The sequence below is a fragment of the Centroberyx gerrardi genome, chromosome 15, assembly GCF_048128805.1.
Source record: "Centroberyx gerrardi isolate f3 chromosome 15, fCenGer3.hap1.cur.20231027, whole genome shotgun sequence".
Taxonomy (NCBI): Eukaryota; Metazoa; Chordata; class Actinopteri; order Beryciformes; family Berycidae; genus Centroberyx; species Centroberyx gerrardi.
The window spans coordinates 17601875-17614408 of record NC_136011.1 but is presented as its reverse complement, the minus strand read 5'-3'; the positions used below and the strand labels follow the sequence as shown (position 1 = coordinate 17614408).

Here is a 12534-nt window from a genome sequence, read left to right as displayed (position 1 = left end):
CTGGCGACAGGCTTCCAGACTAGAGATTAACATTTCTGTAAATTGGGATAATATTTGCATTCAGCGTTCCAATTCAGGAACTAAGTCTGAAATGTCAGGGAGCTAATAACTTATGAAGATGAACTAAGCACCATTAGTATCTAGAATGCTAACGCTGCCAAAGTGTCTGACACTGGATCAGTGTGGTTAGGCTGTGGTTTATGAAGCTTCACATTATTTGTGCAAGACGTTTTGTTAAACCGCAAGATTGGGTGTAGAAACATCGGAAAGTACGTATTATTTGAATTCTGGGTAATACCCGCTTGCTCTTCAAAGTACAATACGACCGTAATTACTTTAGTTACAGCAAATAGCAATATTTCTTTAGACACTAGTGTTGGGAATGTGTGCGGTTGAGTGGTTGGTTCAACTGCATCAATTAACAGCGGTCGCTAATAATGTTGGCTAGAGAAGGACATGAGATGAGTGAATAAAGCATTGCTTTACTGTAACTACTGCAGCCTTTTCACCAATGGTAGAAGTGATAAATTACAATTACTCTCATTACTGTAACTGAATACTCATAACTGAGTACTCAGAGTCATCTTATGTTTGCTTGAGTATGTTTTGATGCAAGTATTACACTTTGCTACATTTTAAATTGCATCTGTTACGGAGTACAAATTTTGTGGGCTGCAGAAATGGACCAATTTTCAAGTGATGAGTGAGGGAAACAAGGTGAGGGAAAGTCAGTGAAAGTCAACAGATCCAAATCTAGACAGAACATGGCCTTGGTCTGGCTAGATTTACAGTTCTGAAAACACTGTTTGAGCATGTTGGTGAAGAAAAGAGGGATGGTTTGTTCAGAAACCACCTCTAACCGGTCCTTAAATTGTTGTGTTGATTCATGCTTTACTTTGTTTATGCAGTTTATTTTGTAAAGTGAACTCTGACCTCCCAGCCATTGCATGGGAAATATATAATTTTACCTACCTCAACTAATCAAGTGCATAAGCGCAACAGCACAGAGCAACCCTGTGGCTGCATTCCATTACTTTGTGCCGAAGTGTAGCCTTGGAAAAACAGAGAACTAAAAGAATTTTTATGACCTGTCAGGGTTGGTATTAAGAGAAATGTCTGACAACTCAATATCAAGTCAATCCCACGTCTTGGACATCGTCTTATCAAGGATGGGAAACACGTTCATGTCATTAATATAATTTCCAGACAGACGTACACAAAACCCAGCGGGTCATGGTCTGACAAATCCAGAATCTATGTCAAATTATGTAAATGGAGGTTTCTAAAACACACAATTCACCATTATTGGAAGTGAACGGTAAATCCGAGACGTAGGTAAGTAAAGACACCGTCAGCAAACTCAGTAGGCCTGAAAAACAAAAGCTACTATTTCAGCCTCATTCAGGAAATGAAATGTTTTGCATCAGCAGGAAGACAGGGCCAGAACAAGGAGGACATGAGTGAGAAAAATGAAGTGATACAACCTTGGACAGGATGGATCTCATTTCGAAAGGAACTCTGAATATGGAGAGCTGTGTATAAAATTAACTGTATAAACTACTTTGCTACGTACAATCCTGGATTTAAATGAAATGTGTCAGCCAGATAAAGTTACTTCCACCAGTCGTTCCCTGAAAAAGGTGATTTCACACTATATGCAAGACTGTGTGTGTTGGATTCTGTGTGAGCGTGCATGTGTGTGTGTGTATATATGTGTATGCCCTTGCATGTATTAGACAGCTTACTCAGTTGTATTCACAGTGTAGACCTGAAGTATTTATGAGCTATGAAAAGAAAGCATTCTGCTCTGGGCTCACATCAGATAGCCCTATTAGCCACTCTCTTTGTTTATGTCTCTCCTTACTCAGATTTATACATGTGCTTCCTGCTCCCACCCTTGCACTCCCAGACGCCCTAACTCCCTCTATCCCCCCTTCCCAGCCATCATCAGCTCCATCCAAAGAGGACGACAGTTGGGAACTTTGCAATAATGGATCATCTAGAAGGAGGAAACCAGGGAGTCTGGGATTTGAAAGGGCCTGCCAGTTTATACCAAGGAATTCTCCATCTTCATAAGAAATGCTGTTGTTTTGGTTTTTTTTGCATTTTTCAGGATCGTACTTTTTGGTTGATAGCATGTCTGGCAGTGCCCTGCATGTCAAACTGCCATGCTCTGTACATTGGGGCTAACTTTATGAGAGCTGACTTGGTTGGAGTGGAGCAAAATTTGGCAAAGTGCAATGTCTTTGTTTGGCTCATCAGCAGCAGATGTGTAGTTGGATTAGAAAGGGACACTGCACTGCTGTTCAATGTAGTACAGATGCACTCATGTCATTGAATCAGTATGTGGCCCTGAGGGAGCAGGGGTAGACCACAAACAAATAGTACAGAAACTTCCTCCAAAATCAACTTACAGTACGAAAGTCTTCACATGGTTTTTAAATAACACTGAAAGTTGTATTAGATATACTAAATGTATGTTATGTTTTCATCAAGAACATTTGTGGGACTTGAAACCACTCTTCCATTTGGAGACCAGAAACCCTGGTGCCTTAGACCACTCAGCCTTCCTGACAACTAGTGTGTGCAGGTAAGTGGAACAAGAAAACAATATATTGTGTTACTTATGCCTATGAATCGAGACTTTCCTGAAAACCCTGCACAAAATCTAGGAAAAAAAACAGAACAAAACTTTGCTTCATTTAATGGTAAAATTCATTGCAGAACATTTCTTTTCTGGCTTGAACATGGTGCTTTCAACATGAAGCTTAAGTGCTGCCTGCAGTGTGGGAGGGTATCCAGGTTGGAGTCCACTGTGACAAATGGTCACTATCAGAAACAGAGTGGCTTGTATTGGATCTGCTCTGTGCTGGAGGACGGATGTTGGAGCTTGCACTTTGACACTGACAGTGCACAGCTCAGTCTGGCTTGTTGTGGTAGTTTTAAAAACTTTTCTACAATGACCTTACAGCTGTATTCATGCACTGAAGTGCAATGTCCATGACTTCCAAAAGCATCTACTGAAAAAACATTTGATTCCAGCCTGGTTTAATCCACAATATTACAATTGTAAGACGGCAGTGAGACTGACTGAAACCAATCTTTCGGGTGCTATGAGACTCATCACTGTGCATGAATAAAGGCTCTGAGTCGAGGAGGTGAGATTTGTCAAAGGGCTCAGTATTCAATGGCTGTTTATTGAGAAAGAGGAGTATGGCTGCTGAAACAGTGTGTGGTTGTTGAAGTGATTGGGGAGCGCTCATTCGTCATAATGATTTCCTACTCCATGCTTAAATCTTATCCATCTGCACTTATAAACAAACACATACGTGTGCGCTCACACACACGTGCAGACCTCTTGACCCACCCACCCTCTAACTCATGCATAGATTAACCCTTCTCCTCCCATCGAGCATGCACACACACACACACACACACACACACACACACACAAACAAATACACATACGCACACATGTGTGCACACCCATGTACACATACCCTCACTCATGCACACACACACACACACACCCACCCTATAGGCCCCCTGAGACCTGCAGCTCAAATAAAGACAGCAAGGCTGCACACATAAACACACTCCCTCAGTCCGTGCGTAACACTGAAATGGTTTCCACTTGCCACGTAAACCTCCTCTCCTCTCCATCTGCTTTTCACATGCACTACGCCCCCGAGCGCTCTGTCTCTTTTTCTCTCTTACTCAATCTCTTTCTAACTGTCTCTGTCTCCATCCAGCTTTCTCTGCTGCACCTTCACTATATTTTATCCCTAATGCTCCGAAGGTGATCGGGAGCAAAATGAATGTCTGAAAAGATCCTTAACATCCTAAAAGGTCCCTGTTTATTCATGAAAAAGAGTAATGGTTAACACTAAAATCTGAGTTAATGGGAATATTCAAATCCCGTTCTTTTCTCTACAGAAGAGGAACAGTTCCCCTTGGCTTTCTTTATCTGTGCATCATACATAAAATATATTTCATAAGATATATAAAGAAAGTGTCTTGGCAAAAGATGTCTCATTTAACTTTTGGTTATGGCAGCGTGTGTCTTCAATTATCTGACAATAGTTTTTGCTGATCAGCCCAGTATCAGCAATCAATCCTGACTCCTGAATCTCCATCATATGTAAGTCAGAAGATGTGTCCTTCTTTGAACCTTCAGAAGATAGTGAGCTAATGAGTCAGTAATGTTGACTGCTTCAACCCCATAGGGCTCCTCATTTGATTGCAGTGGAAGTCACAGTTGGAGAACAATAACTGAGGTACAGGCCAGAGTCTTACTGAAACCACATGAAGGATGAAATCCCTAAATAAATAATGCAATTCCCCTTCCAAAGCAGGCGGGTCCTTTTCCAATGGACTCTATCATCTAGTATCTGTCTTTCTAAAAAAGCCAGTCACCACTGAGGAGCACTATAGAGAGAAAGAAAGAGTGAGTGAGAGGGAGAGAAACAAGAAAGAGAATGATGATGAGACCGACAGTGACTGATCATCTGTGCTGGACTGTGTAAACCTGAGCTTTTCAGATAGTCTGTGATTTCTTCAGCTTGCCAGGTAAACAGAGTTCCTAGTCCAACCTCCAACCGCTTGCAGTTTTGTGGCCAGCGGCAACATTCTCCTGTTAGGGCCGGGGCTTAGTAAACTCTTAAGGGAGACCAGCACCATGTAATTATGGCAACCATAAGCTGCAGCTACAGCACAAATTCACCACACACTCACAGTGCACTTTCTCCGCTGTCCTGCTTTAAAAGAGAAATATCAATATTTCAGCTGCATTAACCCGTAATGTCCAGCATGTGCTCAGTGTGGACAGTTAATTTAACATGAGCGACCAGACATAAGGCCTGGAATTATTGTTTCCATCAGTAGACTTTGCCCCTGATATCAAACTTGTAAAATAGGTCTGATGATGTTGTAAGTATAAATAGAGTGCAACTCATAATCTGCATAGTTGATCATATATTTGGCACTGAACCATTCAGAACAGCTGAGTGTCATTTAAAACTGTGCACGCTAACGACAGACGCTGCATGAGCTAATTTCCAGGCAGCCAGTCTAACCAATCTAATATCTTGCACAGACTGAATGTAGGCTACTAGACGCACACACGGCTGAAATAAGACAATCTTTCCATTTCGCTATGTAGCTGGAATTCCCTGTTACGTAAAGCCCCAATACCATGGAACACATAATGAAATTAGGTTGGGGTCTAATTTCATTTGGTGGCAACTCCAGTGCAGCTTTTCTTCAGAGTGGGTCGCCAGCAGCAAAATGAACTTACAGGTCAGTTAGTGAGATTGCCATTGCCCAACTATGTCATTCTTTACTATGGCAGATCACAGGAAAGATGGCCAGAGCAATTTTGCATCTGATTGCAAGATTGTGTTATTTAGTAATGCATGATGGTATTCTAAGACTGCATGCAAGTGTGCGCGCACACACACACACACAAACACATGATCAAACTACACTTGCACAGCTGTTCACTAAACCCCTCTCATACTTCTCCTGCTGCCTCCTACGCCTGTATCCCCATGCTCAGCTGAGTCACTCTATCTTTTTCTCTCTTGCTCTCTCTCTCTCTCACACACACATACTGTACATACACACACACACACACACACACACACATCGCTCCAATACCCAACCCTCAAACAGCAAATATAGAGCATAGCCGCACAAACAGGTGGTCACTCCCTCCCCACCCAATGCTGTTTACTTAACCATTTCATCACAATAAAGCCATGTTGGGTCAGGATGTGTGTAGTAAGCACAGTACTGATATGTTATCATGAGTCGTATCATTTTGCACTTTACTTAGTTGCTTTCCTCAGTCCAGAGAAAGGTTATCAGCTACAGGGAAGTGCTCTCAAAGTTCAAGTAGTTTTGTGCAACGGTATGGCAGCAGTCTCTAACCTTTGATGATATTGGTTGTACATCAAAGCCACATCATCATCATCATCATATTATGGCAGTAAGCATTGAATACACTGAAGACATAATGCAAAAGGATGGAACATAGAATTATCTCTTATTTTATTGATTGAGGTAAACAGATTGCAGTATTCTTACCCGACTTGCGTTTGCCAGAGCCTCCACAGTCTCTGAAAAAGAAGCAACACCAGAGAGGCATGGTCAGTCTGTGTGTGTGCGTGTGTGTGTGTGTAACAGAGGTCAGAGCATAAGCAGGACTCGCCATCCAAATGCAGTCAGCTATCAACTACCAGCCAAGCCCTCATTAAGAATGCATACAGAATTTGACACACTCAGAGAGGGAGGGAGATAGGGTGGGATGGGAGCGGGTGTGTGGTGGATTACAGTAAGTGGGCCAAAGAGAGTAACAGAGCAAGTGATCATAGCCTTCAGTTAATATACTGCCATGTCTGTATGTATCTGTATGAATGGCAGAAATGGCATATATGGTGGCGATGCAGCTGCCCCCGTTTAACAGAACAGCATTCATTTCATACAACAGTATCGTATCCCCTGGTGAGTCCCATTCACCCTTCAGATGTGAAAGTGTCTCTCTGTTCCAAAGCCTGTACTGTACCAAACACTTCTTTCTGAATGGATGATCATTAGTGTCAATGAACCCGCTCTCTTCTGTGACACCCGTTGGCTGAGAGGGTTACAGAGCAGCAAAGAAACTCTGCCATTCTGTGTGTGCACGTTTTTCATGTCTGTGTGCTCCTGCTTACATATTTGCATCCATGCACTCAAAACATGAACATGATAAGAGAAAAGGTGAAGTTGATTGTATTGAAATAAACACAATTTCAATTTCAAATGTATTTGGTTTAATATCAATTAGCTTGAAACAGATAAAATGAACTAAAATTGTTTTACATGTGTGACTGTCATTGGATCTATTTAAACAGAGAAATATAGTTTAATTATTTCAGTTTGATCGAAATGAATCGTTTAGAGGCTAATAAAACTGGCACGTTTGAAATGGTTTGGCATTCTGAGCACAAATTGAATTCATTTAAATTCACTGATTCAATTTATTTTAGTTCAATTTGAGTCAGTTTCATAAGAGATCGTACTTCGTTTAATGCAATTTCATAAATGATAGTACTTCATTTAAGTTAGAATTACTGTGATGGAAATTTGTTATACAACAGAAATGCATAAAAACAGACCAACATATCTGAGTGTGTGTCTGTGTGTGTGTATGTTCTGCTGTCTGCAGGCTGTCCTTTAGTTAACTGAGCTGCAGAGTGAGCACAGTGAGGAGAAACTGAGGTTTGAGGCAGATGGAAACAGACACCTGGCTCTTTAGTGAGGCCAGCAGCAGGACTGGAGCCATGGCCAGTTATGGATATGAGTACATGTTTGGATAAACCCTGTCAAACATTTCCCAGGTTACAGCCTGTTTGTCAACTTTCTGTGTTTCACTGGTTAGAGTTAATCTTCACATGAAAAACAGGATTTCAACTATTTTTGTCATTGCTGAGATTAGAGACTATTTTTCACTGTGGTGTATATGAGCCTTATCTCACTGCGAAGTGTTTTCTGTTTCTGTAAACAAAAATAAATACACACCATTGTGGTATTACAGGGCATGTTTTCTGAGCATTAGAGAGAGCCACTTAGGTTTAGAGTTTGATAAACTGAAACATCTTTGCATTACGTCAATAACACATCTTGTTGAAACAACAGAATCTAGCCATTGGCAAGTGCTATAAAAAGATTAGTTCATGTGAAGCAACACTTCTTGCTTAACCAAAACAATTTGTAGCAATAACTGTATTCCTCTGTTACTTAAACTAAGTCATTTTTGGCACAAAGCTTTTCAATTTCCAGATGCATGAATAGGCATGAGACAGATCAGTCATGAGACATTTCCCACCACACATGTAAATCTGTGCTTCATAAAATACTGAGTATATATAGTACCTAATTTTAAAATAAAACAAATTCAACTGTGCAGACATATTTAATTATGGAATTGAATCGTGATATAGTGCAATAATGTTTGCATTGGATGTTCAAGAAATGTCCACACTGTGGAATAACAATTGCAAACCCTCTGCTATAGGAATTTCATAACTTTCTATATGATGGGTGAAAATAAAACAATGTTAAATGCTTTTGCGAGCCAACATAAATAGTGCGAGTGTAGTGTAGAGAATGCATAGTCTAAGCAAGATGATATAGACAACAACTTTTTAAGTCACATCTTGAGGAGTGCAATATGTTATTGAAACCAAAACAACTCACACATCATGTACAGTACGAACAGTTCACAGCCTATAGTTTATTTCCCAGTCCTTTTCAGGGTGGAAAAATGAGTGAAGTGAGTGATGAAAGCATTTCTTTAGATAATATAGCATAAACACATGGGTGAAATACAGTATGCTAATGGTGATGGTTTCAAATACTGTTCATTTAATGCAGCTCGCCTGGCAGCTGAATAGCTTCAGAAGTGACAACATGCGAGACAAATTGAATATAATACATCTTAAACATTTCTAACCTATTTTATGATGCATTCTGTGTATATTTTTGCCAAAATCTGGTAGGGTGGAGATGAAACTGAGGGAAATTACTATGGAGGGTTGGGGAGAAATGATGGGGATAAAGTGGATGCTTGACCAGCCCTGCTAGCTAGTGACCCTTAACACAGAGCTGGAATAATATTCTTCCCAGGAGGAGACTGAGCGCACAACTCTGGCTCTGTGCGCTTCCCTCCTAACACCAGTAAAATCTAATAGATGTGGGGAAGGTAAGGGGAGAGAAAATATGTCCAAACACTATTAAATGTTTAAGACTTTGTGCCCGTGTTTTCAGGAGTGAAGTTTAACCTTTGTTTAACTGGAGGGAGTCGCAGAAGTTGGGGGAGAGTCTTCACAATTCATACAGTTGTGATTCAGTTCACCTCAGTATGCAACACCCGCGCCTGCACACGCACGTACGTGCACGCACACACACACTGTAAGGGTTGAACACATCATTAAAATCCAAGCCCGTGAGAGTCCATCCTAAGCTTGAGTTGAGAATAACCATCTGTTTGCGCATAACTGCAGCTCACTCTTTGTAGGTGGGCCTATTAGACATGGAATGTGTGAGATATTAGTCTGTTGCTCACGTTCCTCCAGCCAGAGGACCGAAGTGTCTGCTCTGCTCTTGGTATACATTACACAGACACTCCTGCCTGAGGATGACCTCAGATTAACCCCTGCAGGAGTAACCTCCGACTCACGGGTCAATGGGTCGACGTCATTGAACAGGAAATCATTATGATCAGTAGAGAGCTGCTCTGCACACTGAAATTTTGCAGTGTGTGTGTCCTTGAGAAGGTGAGCTGTTTATTCAAATCCACACACACAGACATGCACACGGACCTGTGCTTGCTCTCTCTCTCTCTCTCTCTCTCTCTCTCACGCACACACACACACACACACACAAGCACAGTACACTCCTACAAAAAGCCCCAAATCTCCAACAAAGCTTGGTCATGATTGCACAATGATGTCAAGGGAAAAGAATGTTAGTTTGACCACATATCAACCACTAATAACATCCCTTGCGGTGAAACACTGTTGTAAGATTAAGCTAACTGTAGGCCATAAAAAAACAACAACTGTAATGTCACTCTTGTAATTTTTGTTTATGATCGAGTGTGTGTGTGTGTGTGTGTGTGTGTGCGTGCGTGCATGCAGCCTAGCTATACCTGCATGTGTTCATGTCTGGAAAAATGTGTTGTAAATGTCCACAGGTTTTGTAACACTATTATTTCAAAAAGAAAGCTCAGTTCAGTAAATCCGATGCAGGCTGCAGAAGTGAGAGAGTTATTTTCTTCACTGATGTGTCATATGAAGCCTTTTGTCATCTTCTCACAGGCTGCTTTGCTCAGCTCCTCATTTTTGGCAGGTCTGCAGTGTAAATTCTATTCCATTGCTTTGAATACTTGATTTACTATTTTTAGTGTAACCGACTGAATAATTTGACCATGAAACTAATCATTTAAAGTGCAACTTGCATGGTCAAATTTCTTGTTCTTCCCTCTGCAGCCATAATTCTTCTTCTTTTTTTGTGGGTGGTCTGTGGCACGAACAACAAGGTCCTGAAGGTTTGACCCCCTGAATGAAGTTAGATGGGGTTTTGACCTCCTAAGGCAGACAGCATGGAGCTTGATCCTCTTTCTACACACTGGTTCGATTTTTTGATGCAGAGATTTTGCTGCCTTGGTGTCCTGAACTAGACAGGTTAGGATCTTCTCTGCTAAAACTTTGGCCTTTTCCATGGCTGGGTTAGGCTGACAAGAGCCATGATATCAATGTCATGATCTTGTTTCTCTGCCTTCTTTCCTAAATCCAGGTTCAGAATCTGCTCAGACCCCTGACTCCCATTTATCAAGGTGGTCCAGAATGAGCCCATGGAGTGGGGAGCAGTCAGCCAGGAATCCAGAAATGTGATATAAGTGTGCAGGAAAGTACTTCTTAACCTCCTCATAGCATCGACGTAGTGGATGTAGTCAAAGCTGTGGAGGGCAAGATGAAGCTGCCTGAAAATCCACCTAATCTATACAGCCTCCTTCATCAGGACAATGTCAATTGGAGTCTCAACATCAATGAGCCAGGTGGGCTCAGTATCCTGGCCTGAGTGTGTGGACAGTCCTTCCTCAGTCCTCAGTCTCAGTTTCTTAAAGTCTTGCTCATCATGATGGGTCCATCTTTCTCTGTGGGGTGAAGGTCAGGTTCATCTTCCAGAGTTTGGATGCTGAATCTGTATTGAGTTGGGTCCCTTATGTTGAGACGCTCAAGTCCAGATGTAGATTTGGAGACGCAACAGTCTGATCGGGATAGAAACACTCCTACATAATAAAGAAATGACCAGCACTCCAAATGCATGGACGAAGATGCCTTCATTTATTCTTAAAACACGGCAATAGCAACAGACAAATGCGTTTCAGTCCTCAGCCATGATGATGATGATAATGATGATGATGATGGCCAAGGCTAAACGGACATGGACATGTGTATGGAGGTACTAGTCCATACATTTGGATGCTGGTCATTTCTTTTTAATGTAGTATCCACTGACCTTCCACCAAGTCTATTGTGACATCTGTATCCTTTTTGAGTTTTGCACACCTGATCTCGATCTCGAGAAAAAAGTCCAGCTCAACATCCACTTCAGAGATAATGACAAGCCGGAGCATTAAGTTATCGCTCCTCCCCAAAAACATTAGTAAAATCAAAGGCACTGCACTCATAACAATCACTATTAACAGCATCAATGTGACTACTTGAGTCTATTCTGAAAAAATGTTAAATGACATAGCAACAAAAAATAGATAAATAAATAAAAGCCAGCTGGTATAGTTTAACCCAAGGTATGGATATATGTAAAATAAAATGATAATTAATGGATATGTGTTTTATTTTTATGTTTTAGCAATTAAATGTTACAGTACAGTAAAGTTGCAATGCAGATACGGCAGCAATAGATATAAATTGGATTAACTGGTTGGTTGGTTTAACTTTAAAATGGCTAACTGACCTCACAAGTATAAAAACTGTAAAATTGCCTTACCTCTCTCTCCATAATTGCCTTTTTTTGAAATTGTTATGCTTTGTCAAACTAACACTGCAGTACAACATGCTGGTAAGTGAAAAACGACAGATAATGAACATTTTGTCTTTGCATTTTATTTCTGGTCAGTGACATCCATTATCACAATGGAAATCTAAATAAGTAATTAAATATTCTCTGCATGCATTTCATCACAGCCAGTAAATGGGGGTGCTGTTACCATGAGACGCTTAAAGCAATTGTCTTTAATTTTTGAAAGAAGAAAAATTTGGTTACAGCCCGTTGTACCCACACCTTTTCTGATACCAGTATTTCAACATCAACACTTGAGGGTATATACTAATTAAAAGAGAAAAAAACATTTCTCAACCTCTCTCACTCCCCTTGGGCTAAAAACGTCCCACCTGGTCCCCACTTGAGTAAAAGCAGTACAGTTTTTGTGTACAGTTCCCTTCTTGTAAACAACGCTTCATGAGGTGTTGTCTAATGGACGTGACAACAGTTCATATATATTTTACAACCTCGTCAGATCTACACTCTCTTCACCATGTTAATCACAGTGACTCTAAAAAGGCCAATATTTAGAGTGTAATTAGGCTATTAGAAATAGAACAAGAAGTATTTATCACCAGGGAGTGTGTGTGTGCATGTGTCTACATCATTATTGTCGCAGGCAAATCACTTCTGCTGAATAAAGCTATTCAATCCTCTTTGTACAACACACACACACATACACACACACACACACATACACACACACACACACACACACCTTGATACTCAAATGAGTATCCCCCCCGAACATTTCAGGCAAAAGCTCTCAATTTCACACAGGTTTCTCCCAATCATTACTCTGCACTCCACCATCTGCACCATCTTTCCTTCAAATGAGAACGTCTCATTGGATGTTCTCATAAGGACTCTAAATTGTAGATTATCAATAGCATCAATCACCTCTGCCTAATAGTGATAAATTAT

The 12534-nt window shown here is 40.9% G+C and overlaps 1 protein-coding gene across 3 annotated transcripts in view; it reads right to left on the bottom strand.

The window, feature by feature from the left end:
- LOC139929194 (SH3 and PX domain-containing protein 2A-like) overlaps nucleotides 1-12534 on the bottom strand; it is a 47584-nt gene that overhangs the window by 22709 nt on the left and 12341 nt on the right. For all 3 annotated transcript variants that reach the window (XM_071922015.2, XM_071922017.2, XM_071922016.2), the window contains exon 6: nucleotides 6088-6119. In XM_071922015.2, the coding sequence (XP_071778116.2) occupies nucleotides 6088-6119 (32 nt within the window). The remainder of the gene's footprint in view (nucleotides 1-6087; nucleotides 6120-12534) is intronic.